Genomic DNA, 24,403 nt, shown 5'->3' with positions numbered 1-24,403 from the left:
CCCTAAAAATAATCCCACCACCGTTGACTCCAGTTTTCCTTCTCTGGTGTTTTGGAGTGTGGGACAAGCTAGAAGAAATAATTTGGGATCTCTGAAGCAGAGGGAAACACCTAAAGTCTATAGCACATGTGTGTTACGTGCTGTGTATCTAGAGATGATTTCTAGGCCCTACATGATTTTGATTTGTTTGGAAACAAGTATTGTCAGACAGACCTAAGTAAGTAGGCTATTCCTGAATTGGAATTGCCTTTTAATCTGTAAGACTCCTAAGGACAAGATTATGTCCATTTTGTTCAAAACTGTATCTTCAGCGCCAAGCATGAGTGTCTGGCACATAGTAAGCACTCAACATTTATTAGGTGAATAAATAATACATCATGAAAATTAAGTCTCGCAGGCTTATAAAAATTAAAGAGATAACACAAAGCAAAATAAAATAGCTGGACCCATCTACTTTTAAAAAAAAAAAAAAGGTCTGTATGTTTATAGACATACTAATATACTTCCGAGAGAAAAATAACTTTCATTCTTCCAACCAGCTCATTTTTTGAGTACCTTTCATGTTCCATGCACTGTGCTAGCTGGAGATAGGAAAAAAGAAAAAATCCTTTCTGGAAAGCAGAGGCCTACAGCATAGAGTCAAGAAAGAAACATCTGTAGCATGGTTGATTTGTGAGTAGAGGAAGAAAAGCTCAGGAAAACCCAGCAATGCTTCCTAGAAGAGCTGAATCTCAGGGGGCTTTTTTTTTTTTCAATCCAAGTATCTTCAAACAGAACATTTAGAGTTAAAATTCCACACCCAACTACTTTTAATGTATCTAGACCAGTGATTCTCAACTGGGGGTGATTTTGCCTCCCAGGGGACATTTGTCAATGTAAACATTTTTTATTATCATGACTGGGGTGTGTCACGGGGACCCATTACGTAGACGCCAGGGATGTTGCTAAACATCATACAATGCACAGGACAGCCACGCACAACAAAGAATTATCCAGTTCAAAATATTAGCAGTGCCAGGATTGAGAGTCCCTGATCTAGAGAGAAGAATTGGAAAGTACGATGCAAATAAAAACACAAATACCTCATTTAGTCAAGGTTTTTGTAATGCAATTAATGTGAAAATAGGAATCATTTAATTAGCTACCTCAACTGTAAGTCAATAAGATACAAATAATAAATCAATTCAATGTTGTGATGAATATGAATAAAGTACTTAAATCTCATGATATATTCAATTCAAATATTTATCTTAATCAGTCATGACCTTAGCATTGCATATCAAACCCAGGTTCTCAGGAAAACATGGCCTAATTAGAATTCCAAAGTAAAGAATGTTATACTTAAACAGAAATCATGGGTTCTTACATAGCTTTCAGCTTCCAGGATGGAAACAGCTTAGTCAATTCCTTCTGAGTTTAAAATTATATTACATAGTCATATGTTCAGCATCCTTTAGCTGAATACGTTTGTTCCCTGTAGGAAGTTTATAAGTTGTAAAAGGAGTTTTATGCAGAATACAAATTGGGAGTATTACATGACTTCCTCCTGAGGACACTGAGATGGGCCAACACCATCACTTTATCTGACGTAGCAGCTTTGGATTGGTCTACCTGTTCACCCGAGGGCTGTCTGGATTATAGATCAGGGACATCACTGTCATATCCCAGCTGCTGCAGAAAGCTACTGGAAGTAAAGAGATTTATGAGTATTTTGGTTATATTGAACCAAGGATATAGGAGCTAGACTACAGGGAGCCTAGTGGCTCTACACTGTAGCCATTATGCAAAAAGAAAATGCAGACGGGTGTCGAGGGAGTCCTCCAGGAGCAATAGGACATCTTTGTAAACTCTCTAAAGAATAAATGTAACAGTTATTAAAGCATACCACCCTGTTGTTGCCAGCGCTGCACTTTATATCACAGAAAGAGATACAAGGGATTTTCAGGAAAACATCTGTCATTTAACAGTGAAAGTGACCTGACAAGCAATTCAAATCCCAGTTGAGGAGAGTTATTTAACTCTTTGTGGGTGGCTCAGTTTGGAGCTCTAACATTATCAGCAGGTTGTTAATATTCTGGCCCGTTGAGGTCCTCTGATACCGAAGGAAAAAGTCACTGGGAATAAGACAGTCATGAATTATTTCCCTTCAATTATATCAAATTATCGGGTTGTGATTTTCATTTTGACCAAAGTCCTGTGCAAACCTTATGGAGAAATGAGTAGATGTAATGTAATCTTCAAAACAAGTTATGAAAGATCAAAAATAGGTAAAGATGAATTTGAAAAACACCTAAATTTCTGTATTAATTTTAGATAAGGATTAACCAAGCTAATATTTCCTCTTCTCTTTCATCACTAATTAAAAATAAACAAATTAGCTCTGATATTTAGGTAACAGTATAAAAACTAAAACGTAAATTATGAGCACCAACTAAGCAACTCAGATAGTGCTAGGTATTTACTTACACCCATTTAATTCTTTTAACAACATGCAAGGAAAGTAACATCATTTTGTAGATGGGAAAACAGGTTTTTCTTAATTTAGATGTTTTTTCCCACGATGGACAAAACCACAAAATGGTACAGCTGGGGTAGGGGGTGGGGTACAGCCGGAAAGCGAGATCTGTTGAATTCCAAGGCTAAAAGCTGTGTGACACTATGCAGCCACAAGAAATTACATTTTTATTTGCGTCAGACACATGAATATTAAAATTCGTCACTTGAAAGAGAAAGCATTAATACTGGAAGTTGATCAGGAGCTCCCCTGAGTTCCATGCCCACATATCCAGTTGCTTGCTTGATATCACCACTTCAGTGTCCCACAGGCAATGCCAACTTGACATGCCCCCAGACTGATTTATCATCCTCCTCACCTAAACCGGCTCCTCTTCCTGCTCTCCTACCCCAAGGAACAGTATCAACATCTACCTAGTTGCAAAGAAAAACAGATTAGAAGGAAACACACAAACACTATTAGCGGTGCTATGATCTGTGTGGTTGGATTCTACGTGTTTTTTATTTCATGCTTAATACTTCTCTGTATTTTCCAGATTCCTTTTAAACATTTACATTATAAACAAGACACATGATTATATCTTTATTGTTTAAAAAACAGAAATAAAGGTTTAAAAAAAGTCACTGCTTACCCAATGCAAATTCCCTCCTCACATGTAGACACTATTTGAGTATCCTTTCACGTGTTTTTTGTTTTGTTTTGTTGTACATATTATTTTTATGCATTTCAATACAAACATATAGTTTGGAGTTTATATATTTACATATATACATATATGTAGTTTTCCTAAGTAAAACTCTAGTACATACATTATGCTGTAACTTGCTTTTTTCCTTTTCACAATATATCTTGGAGATTTTTCCATGTCGAGGAATGCAAATCTCTTATTCTTTCTAATGGCTATAGAATATTCAATTGTTATGACTGTACATAATTATTCTTCTTATTGCTATTTAGCTTGTTTCCAATTTCTCACTATTTCAAATAATGCTGCAAAGACCATTCTTTTAAATATACCCTGGTTCAGCAATTCTTAGACACACTTTTCCCCCTGTATTTTATTATCTCTGGGGCTGGAAAGCATCTTACAATTGATGGCATCTCACCATCACTGTCAGCCAGCTAGCACTTGTTGTGCAAAAATCTTTTTTTGACACCTTCTGGTAATAGTGAAAAAAGCATTAGCCCCAACACATTTTAGATTAGATGAATTAAGTTATCTTTGCATTCATGTGTATTTCAGGAATTTGTGACTTCAGGAAAATGAATAGCTATTTATAGGTGAGATCAAATAGCATGTTCATTTAAAATTTTGCTAGTTACTTCCAAATTGCCCTCTAAAACAGGTGAACTAATTTATGCAGCTGCGAGAGGTCCTGTTTTCCTCATCAAAAGTGGCTAGTAAAAATCTTTGAATATTTATCAATGTAATCATTGCTCAATTGGAGCTCTTTATTGACTTAATCTTTTGTCTCTTATGTATACATACTGCAAATATTTTCTCCTCTTCTGTTACTCTTCTCTCAACTTTGTTTAGTGTGTCTTTCACCATGCACTAGTTTCTTTTATGTACCAATTTGTCCGTATCTTTCCTTGTTTTCTGGGGTTTGTATCTTGCTTAGGAAGACCTCCACCCCAAAATTATGGTTTTCTTACATTTTATATTAGAACTTTTTTTAACCTTTCTCTTTAATCCACTCCACATACATTTTTGTGGATCGGCATCTATTCTTTCCCCAGTGTGACTATTCTACTGTCTCCAAATCACCCAGTCTACTTTATCTTTTACCCATGATTCAAAATTATATCTTTATCATATACTATATATCTACATATTACAAGTCTGTTCCTTAATGTTTCATTGATCTATTCATCAATTTATCATTGATGTTACTGCAGTTTTTTTGTAGTATGTTTCTATTAAGACATAAAATAAGCCAAATTTTCCTCTAGTAAGACATATAAGCCAAATTGTTCTTTTTTTCTTGGTTACTTTGCATGTGAATTTCGAATCAGCTTAAATGGCATATACTGCTAATAATACCCTAATATCCATTTTTCCCTTTTCCTTGAATAGAACCCCTGCTTTTTAGCTGAACACATGGCCATATAAATACAATTCCTAGCCTTCTTGGCAGGTATGTTCATGTGCCTGTTTTAAGCAATGGGATTAATGTAGAAACATAGGTGCTATTTCTGGGACCTGTTTTTAAAGTGACGGTGTATGGCTTTGTTCTGTTCTTCCTCTCCGCTGACTGGAATACAGACAGGACGACTGGAGAGCAGAGGTTTTGAAGAAGGCAGAACAACAATATGCAGGGAGCACGTTCTGACACCTGGAAAGGTGCCACGAGCCCTGCATTACACACCTGAACTTTTATGAGAAAGAGGCTTCCATCTTGCTTAAGCCACTGTTATTTTTAACTTGCTCTCACAGCCAACACTAATTCTTAGTAACAAAATCCCATTTTTCATTTGAAGGTTATTGACGTCTGGACAATATTTTTAACAAATAGGAATACAGAATGTTTATCTGGTGTTTTATACCCTTCATAAAAATATAGTTTTCCTCATATGGACCAGTACTTTGCCCATTAATTCCTATAATTCCTAGATAGGATGTAGTTCAGATTTTTATTGCAAATGGGAATTTTTGTTGTTGTTGTTTTTTTTGTTTGTTTGTTTGTTTTTTGTTTTAAAAACCATATTTATTTTATTTGGTAATGGAGTTAGAGCCTATTTCGTAAATGCCATATATTGTAACAGTATCTTTTCCCATAAAGTGGGAATAACTCCTTATCAAAGATATTCCATTTCACGACAGTACAGCAATCACACAGTAAATTTGCTCTTCACAGGACCATCTATGAAGAACCAACATGCCAGAGGATCAGAGCTCAGCATCATCCTGGTGGGCAAAACAGGAGCCGGCAAAAGTGCCGCAGGGAACAGCATCCTTGGGAAGCAAGCATTTGAGTCACAGCTGAGCGCCCAGCCCTTCACGAAGACTTGCTGTGCAAGTCGGGGAAGCTGGGGAGAGAGAGAGCTGGTCATTGTTGACACGCCAGATCTGTTTTCTGGGAAGGGCCACTCTGATCCCCTGTACAAAGAGGTGCACAGGTGCTACCTGCTCTCGGCGCCGGGACCCCATGTGCTGCTCCTGGTGGTGCAGCTGGGCCGATTCACGGCCCAGGACCAGCAGGCTGCACAGAGGGTGCAGGAGATCTTTGGGGAGGAGGCCATGAGACACACAATTGTCCTCTTCACCCACAAGGAAGACCTGGAAGGAGGCTCCTTGATGGATTACATCTACAACTCAGACAATAGAGCCCTAAGGGAGCTGGTGGCCGTGTGCGGGGGGCGAGCGTGTGCCTTTAATAACCGAGCTGAAGGGAGCGAACGTGAGGACCAAGTGAAGGAGCTCATGGACCTGATCGAGGGCCTGGTGTTGGAGCACAGAGGTGACCACTATACCAACGGGCTGTACAGCCTCGTAACAGGGTCAGAATGTGGACCTGAGCCGGCAGAGGAAAGGGTAAAGGACTTCAAAGAGAGTCTCAGAAAGTACATGGAAACTCAGAGACGTTGCACAACCATGGCCAGGGCAAACTGCCTAAAAAGTGCCCTAATCATAATACTACTGGGTATTTCAGTTTGTATTAAAAGTTCTGTCAAACTTCTAATTCTGTTATTATGTAGCAAATGGGAATTTTTAAATCACATTTTCAGTTGGCTGAAACTAGTCTATAGAAAGCTACAGACTTATGTTGAACTAGTAATCAAAGCTATTTCTGTTTTTCGATTCTCTTGGATGGACTGTCTCCGTAATCACACTGCCTGAAATAATGCCTGTGTTGTCTCTGCCTACTACTTCTGTTTCTTTTGAATAAGTGATTGTTGTGTAGCCAACAGGACTGATCCTGACTTGAATGTGGACATTTGCTAAAGGTTTTTGGCGGACGTACTTAGCTAAGTTTAAAAGGTTTTCTATTCCTAGCCTGACAAAATTTAAATCTGGAGCATTAAATTTTAGAAAAAAGATTTTTTCTCATTTAGTTTTAAAATTTTACAGTAATACATTTCCGAATGTATTGAATTACATTAATAGATTGTTGTATTCTTTGGATAAATCCTACTTTGCCATGACACATAATATTCTTTTGGATTACATTTGCTGTGTTGTAAATGATTTCATTTGTTCCTAAGTGAGACTGTTCTATAGTTGTCTTTGATGAATAATATTTTGGAATAAGAGGTATGCCAGTCTCAGAAACCAAACTGAGAGGTGTTTCAGGTTTCTGTACAATCTGGAACAGCTTAAATAGGAATACTCTTTTCTTAACATTTCATGCATTTTTACTTTTTTTAAATGCAAGCATTTACAAGAACAGTGTTTTATATATCTGATTAGATTTTTATTGATTGATTTATTGCTAGCCACTTAATTTCTAGTTTATTGCATTGTGAAAAGAGGATGAAGCCAGTATGATTTCCTTATGGCCTGTGTCATAGTCATTTTTCATACTTGAAAGACTCTATTAATAAAGTTTGTGAATTGTGTGATTCAAAACCTGTGTCCTCAATTTTGAACTCTTTATCTGATAATTTCTGAAAGGGCCATGTTCAAATACTTAAGCTATGACTGCAAATTTGTCTATTTCTCTGTCAAGTTTTTCATTACATAAATGATATCATGTTGTATAATTTTGACAGTTAATTTCTGAGTCCTTCCAGTTTCCAGAATTATTCAAATGTCCTTTATTGTGCCCTCATTCTTAAAATTAGTTTGACTCAAGATAGAATTCCAAATTCAAAATAATTTTTCTTATAACTTTAAAAATATCTTCTAGTATCCCAACGTACCGATGACAAGTCTGAGGCCAATATGATTCTTTTCCCCTTAATAAGTAAATTGTTTCTCTTTAAACATTTTGAGATTTTTCTCTTTATCCTAGTATTACAGAAATTTCATCAGGATGTATCTTAAGTGTATGTCTCCTTTTTCATTATTTTTTCTCAGTATTTGGGTCTTTCAATGAGGTCAGTCTTTCATCAGAATTTTTTTCCCTAATATTAACTTCTTTCCTTTTTTTATGTTCTCATCTTCTGGAACTCATATATACATACATACACAATACATTCATTCACTCAAAAATATTTACTGAGCACTTACCATGCACCCGGCACTGTGATATATATATATACACACACATATGTGTGTGTGTGTGTGTGTGTGTGTGTGTGTATATATATATATATATATATATATATAATGATATTCCACGGTGAAGTCTATATACATATGGCTCCTAACCTCATGAAGTTTAATTTTAAATGGATGGTAGTTACCTGGATCTTCTGTGTCTCTTAAATTTTCTCAAAATTTCTATCTATTTAACCTTTTCTTGTAAGATTCTGGAAGTATCACTCAGCTCAAAATTCTAGTTCAGTAATTTGATTTCCAGCCATGTTTTAGTCAACTACTTGGCCTAGAGATTTTTATTCTAGCAACTATTTTTTATTTCTAAGATACTTTTTTCACAGCAGTCGGCATTTTTAAAATTAATGCAATAGTCTCTAAAATTTCTTTGAAAATTATGATATATACTATATCTGAGGATTACATATAAAATTATAATTACTAATTATTTTACATATATTACTAATTACTAATTATTAGTACATATAATACCAATTATCCTCACTCTAAAGTGTTTTTTTTCCTGAATTTTTCCCCCAGAATTATTTCTGCTTTTTAAGTTCACTGCCTATCTTTCACGTGGTTTTTTCCTTACATGTTTGTTGCTTCTAGGTTGTCTGTCAATATTGGTAAACGAGAACCGAGGGGTCAGCATACTTTCTGTAAAGGGCCAGTTAGTACTTTAGGCTTTGAGGGGCACATTGGTCTCTGTCACATATTCTTTTTGTTTTCCACAACCCTTTAAAATATAAAATCCACACAAAAACTGACAATGGGGGAGGCTTACAGATGGTAGGCTGTCAACTGCTCGATTTTTCAGTATTGTTACCTGAAGTTTATTTTCTGTTTGAGTGAAATTCCCTTGGACATGTGATTACAAGAAACCTAGCATTTTAACTCTGTGAGGAAGGAGCCATCAGTAGGAAAAATGGGAACTGAAGAACCACCAGGTTTTTCTTTGCCTGCTTTCTACGTGTGAGGAATCAAAGCTCCTTGTCGTATCCACAAAACACCGTGGGCACTGCCACACTTCGATGGCTCCTCTATATGCTTTGGGAATCTTCTATATCAAATCTTACTCTATTTGGCAAACAGCAAGCTGTGTTATGGCTTTAGCTTGGAGGAATTCTATGGACCAACAACTCTGAGTCAGGAACTGGCATAACTCTTCAGTCCTTTAAAGACGTGGCTTATATTACAGCCACCCACTCATAGCTGCTTCTAAAAATAGAAATAATTACTTAATTTTCATCCATATGTGGCGATGGTTCTTTGTTTCACTAAGATTTTGTTCCTTGTTTTATATCTTCTGAAAATGCCTCACAGACCTTTGTTCTTTCTAGTGTGGTTATGAATGTATCTAATGTTATTAGTGTAATTTTCTATCATTGTATATCTTCTGTAATTTTAACAGAACTTTAGAAGATAATGACTTGAATCCAGTATGCCATTTTGATCTAGAACTCTCCACAAATCATACTTAATATTCATCAATAACCAAGCGGCTGTAGTTCCTTTCCACAATCCCAGTCACCACCAGGAGGCCATCTCCTGTCACCATCAACATCACCTCACACCTACCACAAATAATTTTTAAAAATAACAATAATTAAATTTAAACAAAAACAAACAAAAATCAGGAGAAGGGGAAGAGAAAAGCAGGAAGAGATGTTTCCAAAGGAGCCTTGAATGGTGGCAGTGCTGACTGAATTTACCACTGCCAAGGATCAGCCCCCCAGCCTTGCAGGCCCTCTGTTTGTGTTTGCAAACCTAACAGAGATCCGGGTACCAGGGTAGGGACCATAACTATCAAATAATGTCAAATTGTTGATTTATAATATGAACTGTAACTGTCACATGGACTAAAACACTTCTGCCAGAATAACTATTCCGTTTTCTGTCCGTAAGCAGAACTACAGTGGATGTCAAACCACAATCAAAAGTTTTCTTACCATTAATGCCTCTGAAAGTACACTCAAAAAATGGTTAAAGTGATCAATTTTGTGCTATATGTTTTTTACACATTCATAAAAAAGTTTGTATTCAAAATAGCAAATGTTAAATAATGTAAGTCTGATAATAAGATAACCTGATACTATTAGGTTGGTGCAAAAGTAATTGCAGTTTTTGCAATTATTTTAACCTTTTAAACCATAATTACTTTTGCACCAACCTAATATCTACCTCTACAATAGTAAACTTACCCATAAAAACAGAATTCTCAAATATGTTTTAACATGCTCTACTATATGCCTTTGTAGTTCTTTTTTCTGTATGTCCATGACTTTTGGTATACAAATTTCTATAGATATTCTGAGTTGTTTCATTTATTTATTAGAAAGGATTATATTGTACTATTATAAATTATAATAGACATGTTATAAAATATTTTATAATAATGTGATATTATAAAATATATCTAAATCTTATAATGTAGTCAGGTTATAGTCAAATATTGGCAATTCTAGGAACCACTGTCTCCTGAAGCAAGATCATAAATGCAGATGTTTATGGAGACAGGCAGTTAATACAAATATGTTAAGACTAAGATATAAAGCTAGGGAAGCAGGCAAGGAACAAAACATAGAGCGACAGATGCCACACTAGAAGTATGTGGATGTAATACTGACTGGTACGGAAAGCCAACGACATATTTCAAGTAGGGGAACGACACAAGACAGGGCCAGTTAAAGGTCAAGTACTATTCCTGTTATTAAAACTTCACAATATGGTTTAAGAAATAAATAATCAAATGGGGGAAAAAAGAACAAGAACAAGGCCCAGTTTTCTGACTCCCAGAATCTAATAACAAAGGTCATTCCAATTCTTTCATAAAGTATTATGGAGAATCCGCCAAGCCTATGCCTGCTCACTGAAGGGCAGAATCTCCTGCTTTAATGTGGGAGAGTTGTAGGCACTAGGAATTTGTTCGAGAGCCCTATAAATGTTGACCATGACCATCAGAACAACCTGATAGTTATTAAAAATATGCCATCTCCAAAGAATATGATCTAGTAAATCTGGAATATAGGTGGCCCCAAATCCTAACTTTCACAAAAATTTAAGAACTACTGCCCTTATGTTTCCTCAGAAAAGCCTCTTCTAATATTTAAGGTGACCTGAAGGATGAAGAGTTCACCAAGGAAAACTTGACAGGCGTAGGTTACAGAAAGTGCAAAGGTCTAGAGATAGGGAAGGGTTTCATTAAAAAGATAATAACAAAAGGCCATTATGGCTGGTGGTAAGAACAGTATGATATAAAGTTGGCCAGGCCAGGCCTGACTGCCATGATAAGGACTTTGAATTGTATAGGTACAAGCAGCAGCAGGAGGCTAGCATAATCTGAATTACATTTTTAACAGATTATACTCCTGTGTGGAAAATTGAGTCTAGCAGGGTCAGAATGGAAGCAAGATTAGTTAATAGCGATTTCAGTAGCCCAGGGAAGAGATGATGTTGACTTGAGCTGGGTTGGTAACAGCAGAGATGGAAGTGAGGGCAGACAAATTTTGGAAGTAGAAAACACAGACCTTCTGATAGATTGGAGGAAGGAGGGGATAAAAAGGGAAGAATATAGGACAATCTCTAGGCATTTGGCTTAAACAACTGTATAGGTTGTAAGTAATTTTTTTGGCTATTAGAACTAATGTTTAGCTTTTAAATAAAAATAACAAATAATAGATAACAGCAGTTGAAAGGTTCTTGAAGATATTATATAAATCCTTATCACAAAAGTATTGGAAATATAAACACTAACAGTCACAAAAATTAATCTGCCTGCAAACTAAACTGTCTATCTACAAATTATCCAATAGGATATACACAAATTTGAATTTCTGAATTAAGCACAGTAACAAACTGCACTTCAGTAATATCTTGCAAATAAGCTAGTCTGAATAAAGGTTTTTAGATGTTTCCCACAAAATTACTACTTAAGATGTGCTTTCTTATCTCTCATTCTAAAACATTTATTTAGAAGTTGTTATGCAAGATTCTTTTCATACAGGGTTCTTTCCAAAAGTTTCTTAAAAACAAAAAACAAAAACAAACAAACAAAAAATACCCTACATAGTGCCAAATGAACCTACTAATTTTAACCCAAAGGGATATATTCTCCTTCTACATTAGCCCTTCCACAAATATTTTTTTTAAAGGAGAAACAAGAGTTGATCAAATCCTAACAGCCTTAAAATCTGAACTCCTGAACAAAAATGACTTACTTTCTGAAGCCTTTTTAGGTAAATACAGACTCCGAGAAAGGATCCAAACTGCTCCAGTCTTCAACTAAACTTATTTGGCTCCAAATCCCTACAAATGGATGGCTATAAATGCCTACTAGATTTTCCCAGCTGCAAGGTAAGCAAATCTAGCCCACAATAGTAAACCCATATTGGCCTGGAAAAAAAAATCTATCTTTAAAAGCTTTGATGTATGCAAAAAAGAGAAATTATCTGTAAAATTCTACAAATGCCCATGCAATCATCCACTAAACATCTTAAAATTACTTAATATACCCATATATTGATCCATTTGGTGCTTCAAAATTTTGACATGCTGATTTCACTGAAAGAGTCCCCCTCCTAAAAGAGGCCAGAGTAAAGATTCAGAGCACTGCTTTTCAGTGACATATATGGTCATCTGAAAATGGGTCATCTATCCATCTCATCTTCTCTTTTTGAGTACGTAAGCATATGAATTATAAAAAGTTATAAAAGGAGAAATATTCAAGAGAGAAATAATTCTTTTTTTAAAAAGTGATAGTTTACTTCTTGGTTCTTCAGCCAAAAACTGACATGACAAAAGAACACAACTATGAAAAATTATTTGTATTCAAATGTATTTTCAAAAAGATTTCAAGATTTGACACAGGAACAGCGAAAAGAAATGAATTAAAACAAATATAAACAGGTCAGTTGTAGACTGACATCTATTTGAAATATGTTTACAAAATAATTTAGTAATATTTTTTAAAAATATGATGACTGAGGTAAATTTTTTCTTTAATTCAAGTCTTCTCAATCATCTTGAAATACTTGTGAGCTGACCTCATGCATTAAGGCAAACCTGATTTTAGGTACTAATTTAATTGATGAACTGTTTCATTTAAAATTGCTAATCCAGGGAGTTTTTGTAAAAATCATTTTATTGCTACAAAGGGAAACATGGTCACAAAAAGCTTTTTAAGCGTATCTTAACGCAAATTACTATTCAATGTCCAATGCAGTAAAAAAATACACAGAGCACAAAATACTTGCCCAATTTATCTCTTCCAGGGTAAGTATTCAAAACATTAATGCACACTTGAATATATACTCCCAAGAGCAGCATTTAAGTTCAAATGATTAGAATAGATATACTAACAATACATATCTGTTATCCTAACACCAATAAAGTAATAAAAACTAAGCTTAAAAATTATACAAACAATTTATCGAATCTAAGTTTGGTAGCTATAAAAACTAAACTAAAATAGTCTTACTTTCATTTTATTAAACAAATGCCAAACATTTAGAAATTATATAAAACAACTTTTAATGTGTAGAATGCATGCAACATGGGTGTTAACTCTCATATTTTAAACTATTAAAATTCTTACCCTTTCCCACATTAGGACAAATTTAAAGCTTCTTTTAAATCTAATACCTTATATTTAATTTTGTTCATGTTGATCAACAGGGAAGTTGACAGACTCTTCCTTTGCTGCTTCCTCTCCTTCCCCCGCTCCCTCCCCTTCCCCCACTGTCCCTTCTTCCCCCACTCCCTCTATGTCCCCCGCTTCCTCTACATTGCCCACTCCCTCTAGTCCTCCACCTTCTCCCACTTCCTCCACTTCTTCCACTTCCTCTCCTTCTCCCACTTCCTCTTCTTCCTCCTCTTCCTCCTCCTCTTCAATAGGTTCATCAATCTTTTCTTCTTCCTCCTCATCTCCTTCTATTTGCTGATCTTGAGAATGATCTTGAATTTCAAAAGGATTCTCACCCTGAAAACATGAGAAATAGCTTTTAAAATCAGTCCATTCATTTTTGGTTCAGTGAAAGTTTTATTTTCTGTATCATCAAAATACTATTTGAAGCTTTTTACTTTAATTTATGACAAATCCACTGAAGATCTGTTGAGTACCTATTCCTACCAATGTGAGTATATACATTACTAAAGTTGTTATTTTTACTCCATAAACTGGAAAACATTAAAGGCCATATTTTCTTAACTGAATTTCCAAAATTATATACATATACCAGGGGTGCCATAAAAATGTATACAAGTGGACACTTTGGTCAATGTTGTCAAGCAGTAGCTCGCCATAACCGAAGTGTCTGGATGCTGATGGTAACCACTTTGAGCACCTCTTGTAATTGCAGAAGTCAAACATGACTTGTATTCGTCTTTTGTTATCAGTACATATTGAGTACTGCAATTTTAACAGTTTTCCTTTCTTAAAATGTGTATACATTTTTTTGGTACCCTCGGTACATGACAGAGGTAAATATATGGGTTTTCACAGAAACTAACTATATGAAGCAAAGATTTATATTCTACTTAATTATACTAGTAGTCATTGTACTATTGGTACAGAATATTTTTTAAAACCTCAAATAAAAATCATGTACCTATTAGATATCATGCCTTACTTTTTCTTTTAAAAAGTAGACAAATCTTTAATTCACTAAACATTCAGACACAATTTCACTTTAATATTTTAAATACTTGAATTATGTATCTGATTAAGTCTCAAAAATGGGACCATATCAAAAGGTTGTATTAATGTAGCAGGAAATGAAGAGGCAATGAAGGTTATTAAACAGGAAAGTATAAGACTTGTGCTACACTTTAAGGTAAATCAGATAGGAATGTGCAGGATGAATTAGAATAGCAAGAGAAGAAATACTAGTGAGGGGGTTTCAATAGCCCACTAATTGCCCCTAAAATGGAAGTATAACAGGCTCGGGTCCCACATTCTGAGATTTTCATTTTGTGAAGTAGTGACACCATTAACAAAATAGGTAAAACAGGATGATGAAGGTGAAGTAGCAGGTACATGCTGTATGTAATCAGAATTTCAGATGTCTAAATGCCTAATAGGCAGCTATAAATTTACAGCTCAAAAGAGAAGACAGTTCAGAGTAAGACATTTACATTTGTGAACTGCTTGCATAGAGTGAATAGTGAAGCCAAGGTCATAAATGAGACAGCCAGGGGTGAGGCTGGGGGAGTAAATAGAAAAAATGGGCCTAGAATAAAACACTATGAAAATGCTTATACAGGGGGCAGAAGTTAGAAAAGAAAAACTCAATGCAGGAGGAAACCCAGGATAGTAAAATATTACCTGGCAAAACAAAGTTTCAAGAATAAGTGATAGATCAACAATGTCAGATAACACAAACAGTAGAAAAGAATTGAAAAAAGGTCACTACAGTTGATAATTATTAAAGCTGAGTGAGGGTATTTGAAGGATTTATTAGACTATTCCCTTTACATTCATAAGTTTAAAATAATAAAGAATAAAACATTTTTTATTTGAAAATTAGGTCTCTAGTAATCTTAGAGCAATTTCAAAAGGATAATATAAGTGAAATACAGCAATGATTGTCCAAAAATTAACTGTCACAATTTTCTGTGAAGCTCTCAAAAAACAAAGGCCCGGGTCCCACATTCTGAGATTTTAATTTTGTCAAGTAATGGAGCTCTTGCTAAAAAAAAACCACAAATTCCTGAATCAATTTCAGACCTCCTGAATCAAAATTTCCAGGAAAAGAGTCTGGTAACATGCATACTGAAAAGCATTTCGGGAGATATTTATCAGAGAAGTTTAGAAAAACCCTAATTTAGAAGGTCTTAAAAAGGACCTAGGCAGTTTTTTGATTTTCGCCTCACAGGTGATTCTAATTACGTATTTCCAGCTGAGAACTACTAGGTTAAAGAGTGAATAATATACAAGAAGCAAAGAGGCCAAATGCAGGGTAAACTACCTTTTTAAGTATGGTGATAAGAGAAAATAGATGGGGAAGGCAAGAGACTAGGAAAAGTTTTAGTTTAGGGAACTCATAAGCATGTCTGGGAATGATAGTAAAATAACAAGAAAAACAAAATCAGATGCAAGTGAAACAAAAGATAATTGATGAAACAAAAATCACCATACAGATGAAGGGCAAAAAAGGGTATTTTCCTTCACAGATAACAATAAAGATGAGGGAAAGATACATAACTCTACGGCAAAAAGGAGAGAACTATGAAGTTCACATCTAAAGGTCTCAATCTCCCTAAGAGAAAAGAATATGGTAAGTGAGGATGGTAAAGATGAAATATGGAAATGTGAAGAGTGGAAAAGATTTGAAACAGTCACTATAGAAAGCATATTACATTGACTGGTAATAAGTAAAATTATTATGAATGCAGTGTAAACATGGCAAACACAATACTCGCACAATTCCATGTTACTTTCCACAAGATAGACAGTAAAGTAACCATAGAAGGCACAGTGGTGGGAACTGGTAGGTGGCAGAAGAACAGGTAAGTAAGGAATTTTGGAATGGCAGCACTGCATTGTTGTAAGGGCTGAACCGAGGGTCCAGGCCAGAGAGGGAAGGGAGAACAAGATGATACAGTTGGAGAATTAGGAGAAATTGACAAACTGATTATCTTGGACAAAAATTAAAAAGGGTATTTTGTCAGACTGAGAGAACTTGAAAGTGAAAGAGTTTTAAGCCGTGGTCAGAGCTGACGACGAACATTAGATATTCTGGGGAATGACAGCAGGGAACAGAGCAGACCAAATGCTGACCAAAGGGAAATTACGGAGCAATGTGACTGTGGGGACAGAGCCCCAGAAAGCAGTTTCCAGGCTCTCGGCCTCACATAGAAAAGTGCTGGCTCAGCTAGTAAATGGCCATCAACTGTGATTGGATAACCATCAGCTGTGGCTAGTTGGCCATCAGCTGTAACCAGTGGGCCATTGGCCACTAATATAACTGCTGTGGATACGCTAGCAGAAAATGGGGGCTAGCAAGAAGATGGTGGCTGGGCTGGCAAACGCAGATTGGCGGAGTGCGGGTTGCAGATTGCAGAGAAGTGGACAGCAGGTTGCAGAAGTGTGGCTCCTGCTTCCTGTATCTCCAACCCAGCTGCCAGCAAGACTACAGTGGTATGACTCCCCTACCTATGGCTCTGTGGGTGTTCCTTTTTGGCCTCACCATATCCTGCGTTCTTATGTGGGGAGCAGGAGCTGAGACCCCACCTGCCGCCCTGCATAACAGTGACACTGGTGCTTCTTGAGCTTTAATGCACGTGAATCAATTCCTGGTCCATGGGTCGATCACATTCAGAGTAACAAGGTTCTAGAGGAGTTCTCCTCAGTTCAGGTACTATCTCCCCAACAGGTCCATGAGCAAGACACTCCCACCAGTGATGTCTCTCATTCAATGAAGCGACACTGAAGTGTAGCCTAAAATCCCTATGTAGAAATTCTAATTTGTATTCTTCTCTCATTAACGATTACTTTCATACATCAATAGAAACCATTAACTTCTCAAAAGTTTGTGGTATAGCAAAAATAAAAATTTTAGTAAAAATAATAATTTTTCCTCATGCAGCTATGATGCTTTTATCTTTCTGATGCTGTATCTCCCACAAAACTGGATCTCAAATGGGGCTGCCTCACTTTTTAAAAGTGCTGTCAAGAATATAGTAAACAGTGACAAATATGTTTAACAAATCAGAAAACAGGCCCCTTAAGGACAAACCAAAAGAACTGAGATTTATTCAGCTGGAAGTCACTTGGTTGAGGGATAATTTTGTGCTCGTTAAGTATGTATCAGGCTTCTTCACAGAGCACCTGTTAATCGCCACAACAGCCAAAATAAACAAAACTTCTCTCATGTATAGAACATTTAGTTACTAATAGATATTAGAAATTTTTGCAAATTTTCCACATAAAAGCACTCTTCAGTGTAGAATGATTTAAATGAGGTAGTATAAAGACTCAAAAACTAACCTCTAAAATTTATTTCTATTAGTTCCTGATTAATAATTTCTTATTTGTACAGTAAGTTTCCATAACAAGTAAAGAAGAATTACCTCAGTGGTACATGGCAAAAATTGTGAGAAGCAGTGGGCCAGGTATACCTAACTGATCACATCTGAGTTTCCTACTATTAGGCCTCCTGATTCCATGAGGGAGCTTTTTCTGAAGCAACATATCTAATCTCCTGCTTCCCTTCCACCTTTATCCAAAGAAGAAGAATGACTTATCCAACTAGTATGCTTGGAAGAAGATACTGAGCATGCACAACTCAATCCCTTCTGGGTCCCTTCTTTGGGGTCTTCCTAGCAATAAAAAGGGTACCTTCTAGTCTGTGTCATGTGGTAAACTAGGGGAAACCTGTTGCTGTCCAGCTGAACCAGTAACAGAGGTTGGGTGGACATAGCCTATCTAATTTAGGAGTAAAATCTTAGAAGGTCCACAGTAACTGTACATCTAAAACATATCCTTCAAGACATTCTTTTTCTAAAAATCAAAACTAAAGTCAACATTTTGATCTTCTATCAAACTTCTTTTGTATCTCTCAAATGATTCAGAGCTAGAAAGGGGTCGAGAGGAATGGCTTTTTGCCCCCTCCCCCCACAAATCCCAACAATTTAGGAAAAAAAGATGTTTTACCTATATACAAGATACCAAGTAAAATTCTGCCTAATGTTTTACTATATTTAAATATGACAAAGACTTACTATGTCACCATTTAATTATTATAATACTATAATATGTGTAACCGAAAAAAGTTTATACCCCAATATCTTACCTTAACAAAACGTTCATATCGTGCCTTCACTATTGGATTATTTAAAATGCTTGTAGCAGTCAAGACACTTTCTCTTTTTATTTGTTCCTTATAAGCCTATGAAAAATAGAACACACTGAGGTACTTGAAAAACATACCATGAGAATTATTTCCATAATTAAAATGACATTGTATGCTCAAATCCTTCGATTTAAATGATTTACTTTCTGGCAAATTAAGCTATAAAGCAACAATAGCTACTGTGACCACAATGTAAATCATCTATGGATGAAAACAATGAAGACTCAATGAGTAGATCACCTTCAACAAAACACACCCAGTCGCCAGATAGCGTAAGTCTAGTAGTTCTAGTAAGCAGTTGTTTTCTCTCCTGTCTACTCTACAGCCACTTCCCCCTGTGCCAACTTCTCCAAAGGTCTTATATGAAAACAAGACTGGGTATTACATTATATTACATTACATTATATTACATTACATTATATCATATCATATCATATCATATCATATCATATCAATCAATCACATCATATCATATTAAGACCTGGTCTTATTTTAATATAATATAAGACCAGGTCTTATATTAATTTTTGCTCCAAAAGACGCATTAGAGCTGATGGCCTGGCTAGGTCTTATTTTTGGGGAAACACAGTACTAATTTTTATGCGATCAAAAAGAATGGTTTTTCATACAGTTAAGAGTAATTAATCTATATCTGCGCTGTAGCTATCACAAAACTATTATACAAAGGAGAGATGGTAATAACATTGAATGTCTAGTTGTTAAAAGGTGTCAAGGGAATATCAAAAGTGAAAAGACAAAGATTTTTAAAAAGACTATGTGCTCAAAGTAGCTTTAAAAAGTCTTAAAAGGTCTGAGTTAAATGAGGTTCACTTCAATACAAAATATGAATTTAAGACCCAGGTATGTTCTATTTAAAACTTACAGTCTTCAATATTAGAATTTTAAAATTTGCTTCTCAAACTTATATTGCACAATATATACATTTTTATTTGAAATAAATTTGACTAAATAAAAGCAACCCATATAGAAGCAGAAAATGCTAATCAAAAATAAAATAGTAAATTCTTCTAGTATGTTTGAGTAAATTCTACTCAAAAACAGAACATACACACACATACACACACACTCATAAAACCATTTTGTACCAACTTAAAAAAAATCTTAATAAAAAGAACAGTGCAACAACAGCTATGATTTCCTGAATGCCTATGTGCCAGGCACTATTTTAAGTGTTTTTTATACTTTAATTAATCTAATCCTTAAACAGTCACATAAGAGAAGAATGATTATCCATCCCCACTTTACAGATAAGAGAAACTCAGACAAAAGTTAATTTACTTATTTAACATGTACCGAACCATAACTCAAACCCAGAAAGTCTTGCTCCAGAGCCCACAACCTTAACTACTATGTTACACTGCCTCTCTAGGTATCTTTAATTATTCACACATGAGATTAATAGGATTGTACACAAGTTAGGCAGGTGTGAAACAATAGCCTTTAAAGGACAATAAGGGATTGATGAATAATTAAATGATTTCATTAAGACAGATCAAAACTTACCTGCTTCCCTTTGATATGATCAGGAGATTTTAAGTGCTGCTGAACTGAACTATGTAAAGCAGGGATATACACACTACAGGCACTGCAGTGAACGGTCTCCACTTTCATCATGTGATCATCTGCAGTAACACCTACAAGAGCAATCCAATCATTAGTAAGAAAAGAAATGATTCACATATTCTTTTTCAGACAAATCAAATTTTACTATTTATTTCCATAATTATGTATACCGCTCCTTCCCAAGAAAAGGACTGGCATATGCAGGTTTACAGATTATATATCCACAGATTACAGATAACAGATTAAAATTATAAAATATAATTACATTATATTTCCTAATCATGTTATATATCATGCTCTGAAGCCTATAAGTCAGTCCCCAAAGTATAATATAAAAGAAAACAAATGTGATTTTGTACTAAAATAAGAATTTCTGATTATGAATGTGAGTGGGTAAGGATGGGGAAAAGATGTCAAAATTGGATTCATAAGGAACAAAAATCAGTATGGCTGGGGCACAGAGTATAAAGAAGGTGAGAACAGAGAAAAATGAGAACAGAGAGAAAGAGAGAGGCCTAGGTCATGGAGAGCTCTTTGTGCCATGCCTAGAAATTTGAACTTCACCCTGTAGAGAATGGGGAAGCCATAGAAAATTCCTGAAGCAATGAAAACATGTAGTAGAATTAGGGATAAGAAAGACTGGAAGTAAGAAAACTCAATAGGGAAATACCATAATTATCAAAAGAACATATAAAGATTTAAACAAATGTAATATTTAAAGAGGAGGTAAAGAAATAGATTTGGCAGATATTTAAAGATAGACCCAAAGCACACAATCCTACAGATACAGTAAGTTAAAAGTTTTAAGTGTTTAGATTAACTTCGTACTTCTGACTTTGATGGTGGGGCCACTTTCCAAGATAAATAAAAGAGATATTTGTTGAATTTTTGTTTTGTTTTGTTTTGTTTTGTTTAAGGGGTGGAGGATGCTCAAGGAGAGGATAAATTTTTTGGATATGGTGATTTTGTGGGACTGTTGAAGAAAGAGGTCAATAGGCAGTTGGATGTATGATATTTGAGTTCAGAAGAGAAACCTATGCTACAGATGTATAAGTAATTAACAAAAATGTCAATTTAAGCTCTGTAAGTAAATGAATTCATGAGGATGGAACATAAAGAGATGATAATAGGACTAATGACAGAATACTGGGAAATACCAACTTCTAAAAGCCTGGTAGAGAAAAGAAAAGCACAAAAAGTAAAAAAAGACAAAGGAATCAGAGAACATCAGGGCAATGAGTTACCACAAAACCCTAGGGGAGAAATGGATTCATGAAGAACAAAGTTATCAGTGAAAAACGTTGCAGAAGTAAAATGAGTCAAAAGAATCTGCTGAAGTTGATGTTGGTATCCTGTCAGAGCAGTTGCAGTAAACTCACAGTAGCAGAAAGTTGTCCACTGTGGGTAAAGTAATAAATGGGAAGTGAAGAAACAGAGACCAGTGTGAACTATGCTTAAAGAAGCGTGGTTGTTTAAAGAGAAAAGTAGATTTTAGGTGAATTAGTGTTTTTCTTTGGGGGGAGGGGGGTTTGTTTGGGTTTGTTTGTTTTTAAGAGTATAGGTTTCAGAGAGGAGATCCAAAAAAAAGGAAAGACTGAAAAACAGAGGAGCAAAAATCCTTAAGGAAATGAGAAGGGTAAGAGAGACAGAGGACAGACTAGTAGACAAGTAAAGCTAATTTTTCCTCTAAAATTGAAGTGAAAGACAGAAGGGTAAGTAGTGACAAATTTGTAAGCATGAGAACAGGAAGTCAAAGGAGTTCATTTCTGAAAGCCACTCAGGGCTACCACATAAAACTACGTACTATATCATTCTAGAGGGCATCACTTACATTGAAATAGGTTATGGTATGTAAAATATACATGTAAATTTCTAAAACAATTTGTATTTACCTTCCATAACATCTTTTTCAATTATTTTGACTACTTCTGTTTGATTATTTGTCTGTTGCTTACGAATAGATGTTTTCTTGAATTTATTCACCATACATTCCTAGAACACAAAATAGGAAGAATCCAAAAAGTTATCAGTGAGCACTTTGTATGTACTTACCACCAAGCTCAGCCTATGGAAGGTAACGATATCTGTTATATAAGAACTAATATCTGTTTCTCAGGAGCTTACAATTTAGTTGAAAGACTATCATAAAGCATAAGGAAACTACAAAAAATATTCACTTTTTAAAATCTATTTTAGGCATATAGAGTAAAGAGAGCTGACTAGTCAAGAGGTCTTCTCTAGGCAGGTGAGGACATAAGTCCTAAATGACATGAACCAATTAAGGAATGAAATTATAGAAAACTATAATTAAGGGACACAATTCTGCAAGGATATAGAGGAGTGAACGACTATTGTATTTCTTCTAACTTTCTAACAATTCCATCTCTTCTGCCCATATTAATTGTATATACAATTAGCAGTCCAGCTCTCATACCTTCCTCAAGCATCCCTGGCCCCAACTATCCTCCCTTACTTCAAAACCCTTCTGTCTGTACTATCATTCTTGGCTCTTCCACTTTACTGTGTCATCTGTGCATGTGTGTGTATGTTCTGTTTTCAATTATTGTCAGTTCACTGACTGCAGTGCCTGTGTTTTCAATGCCTGCACAGAACACTGACATATTTCATAAGTATTCGAGAAAAATTGTTGAACTGATGACCACACACTCATTGTACAAAGGACACCAAAGAGACATCTGCTCTCTGGTTCTGAATTCACCTTCTGTTACTTACTAAGTCACAACTGCGCTCAGCATAATCCTTCATGATATTAAGGAGTTGTTAAGAGGCTCAAATGAAATATTAAAGTACCCAACACAACACCACATCCATAGATGATAGCTGATTCTACATCAATAACAGCTAATGGAATTTTTTTTCCTGACATCTCTACCAGAAATTACTGTGAAAAACTTAAAATGTTCTCTCAAATAACAAATCTAAATTCAATTACTGAGGAGGAATTCACATCTAATTCTGGGCTAATTTTAAAACAACTCTCTTTAAGAGAATTAAAATTTTAGAAAACATAAAATGGGAGATGGAGAACTGTAAAAAAATAACAAATTGAAATCAGATAAAGTGTTTTTCACTTCAAAAACAGCTACTTACATGCAAAAACTCCATAACTACTTTATCAAACTTAGTTTGTTTCTGAATATGATCTAATGTTTCCTGGTGTGAAGAACTTTCCAGATGCAGTTCAATATCTTTTTCTTCAAACGTTCGAAATTTACAAAATGAACATGTGAATGCCATTCTATAAGAAAAAAAAGAAGTTTTTAATTATTACCTAATTTACTTACAAAGAGTTCATAAAAATGTAACAATGAAATTAATTTTATCAGCATCAATAATTTCCTTTCTTCCATTTTATGGTTGATTTTAATTTAGCTTAAGTCAGAAAAAACAGTATTTCTTTTTAAGTATTTGGACAATACTGTCATTATATTACTTTGCATTTCTGGGCCTCTCTGGAGCTTCTGGGTATGAAAGATGGAATCAGTGTAGCTACTTTATCTAGTCCTAAACTCTCCACTTCAGCCTAGACCAGTTAGAAAGCCAAAGCAAACCCCGAGAAGTATCAATTTCCAAAGTTTCACTACTTGTTTTACACTCTGTTCCATCTCAAGCTTCCAAACTACTAAGGTATCAACGCAGCCAAGTGTAACACCAGACAACCATAATTCACTCCCTTGGAGCGCTTGGGTGATCAAACGTCCTGCTCCCTAAAGATTACTTCAGGATGACTAATAGGCCTGAACAAATGCACGCATTTACAAGTTCAGGAGCCATCCCAGAATGAATCCCCCACTCCTCTTATTTAATTGTTCCTACCTTAAATATTGTTATTTCCTTTCCTTGAATTGTGACAACAGTTTCCTAACTGATTTCTGTGTCTCCAGTCTTCATTTTACAATTAATTCCTTATACTATTGGATTTATTTTCCTGGTTAAGAGTATAGGATCTGGAATCAACTGCTGGGTTTACATCCTAGCCCCCTCGAGTGAACTTGGACAAGTTACTTAACTTCTCTGGGCCTTGGTTTTATTACCTTAATGAGATAAGAACCCTCACAGGTGTATTGTGAGATTTTACAAATACATATAAAGCCCTTACAACAGTTCCTGGCACACAGTAATTATTCAATTAATTACTGTTACTTCCTAAAGGAGGCAACAATAGCACATTACTGCTCAAAAGGTTTCACTGGCTCCTTAAAACTCAAAAACAAAAATAAAATAAAGTCA

General features: G+C 35.3%; 2 protein-coding genes across 5 annotated transcripts in view; one reads left to right on the top strand and one right to left on the bottom strand.

The window, feature by feature from the left end:
- Positions 1–5,218: 5,218 nt before the first annotated feature.
- On the top strand, positions 5,219–6,356 carry GIMAP2 (GTPase, IMAP family member 2). The gene has a single exon (XM_074337061.1). It carries the CDS (start codon positions 5,382–5,384, stop codon positions 6,354–6,356), a length of 975 nt encoding a protein of 324 aa, XP_074193162.1. The 5' UTR covers positions 5,219–5,381.
- Positions 6,357–10,116: 3,760 nt separating this feature from the next.
- ZNF326 (zinc finger protein 326) overlaps positions 10,117–24,403 on the bottom strand; it is a 41,920-nt gene continuing 27,633 nt past the window's right edge. For 3 of the 4 annotated variants that reach the window (XM_019753232.2, XM_074335118.1, XM_074335119.1), the window contains 5 exons: positions 23,264–23,411; positions 22,045–22,144; positions 20,093–20,223; positions 18,509–18,604; positions 12,536–13,695 (listed from right to left, as the gene is read on the bottom strand). In XM_019753232.2, the coding sequence (XP_019608791.2) occupies positions 13,366–13,695; positions 18,509–18,604; positions 20,093–20,223; positions 22,045–22,144; positions 23,264–23,411 (805 nt within the window). In that variant the 3' untranslated portion in view covers positions 12,536–13,365. Of the gene's footprint in view, positions 12,296–12,535; positions 13,696–18,508; positions 18,605–20,092; positions 20,224–22,044; positions 22,145–23,263; positions 23,412–24,403 lie in introns of those variants that run through there. The other variant, XM_074335116.1, reaches the window with a different exon arrangement.

The sequence above is a fragment of the Rhinolophus sinicus genome, linkage group LG06 (assembly GCF_036562045.2).
Source record: "Rhinolophus sinicus isolate RSC01 linkage group LG06, ASM3656204v1, whole genome shotgun sequence".
Classification (NCBI taxonomy): Eukaryota; Metazoa; Chordata; class Mammalia; order Chiroptera; family Rhinolophidae; genus Rhinolophus; species Rhinolophus sinicus.
Note: the sequence above shows the minus strand (reverse complement) of the source record. Positions and strands in the feature narration are given on the sequence as shown.

Excerpts from the sequence above, each read along its gene's own strand:
- GIMAP2 (XM_074337061.1), top strand. The coding sequence starts at position 5,382 with ATGAAGAACCAACATGCCAGAGGATCAGAGCTCAGCATCATCCTGGTG.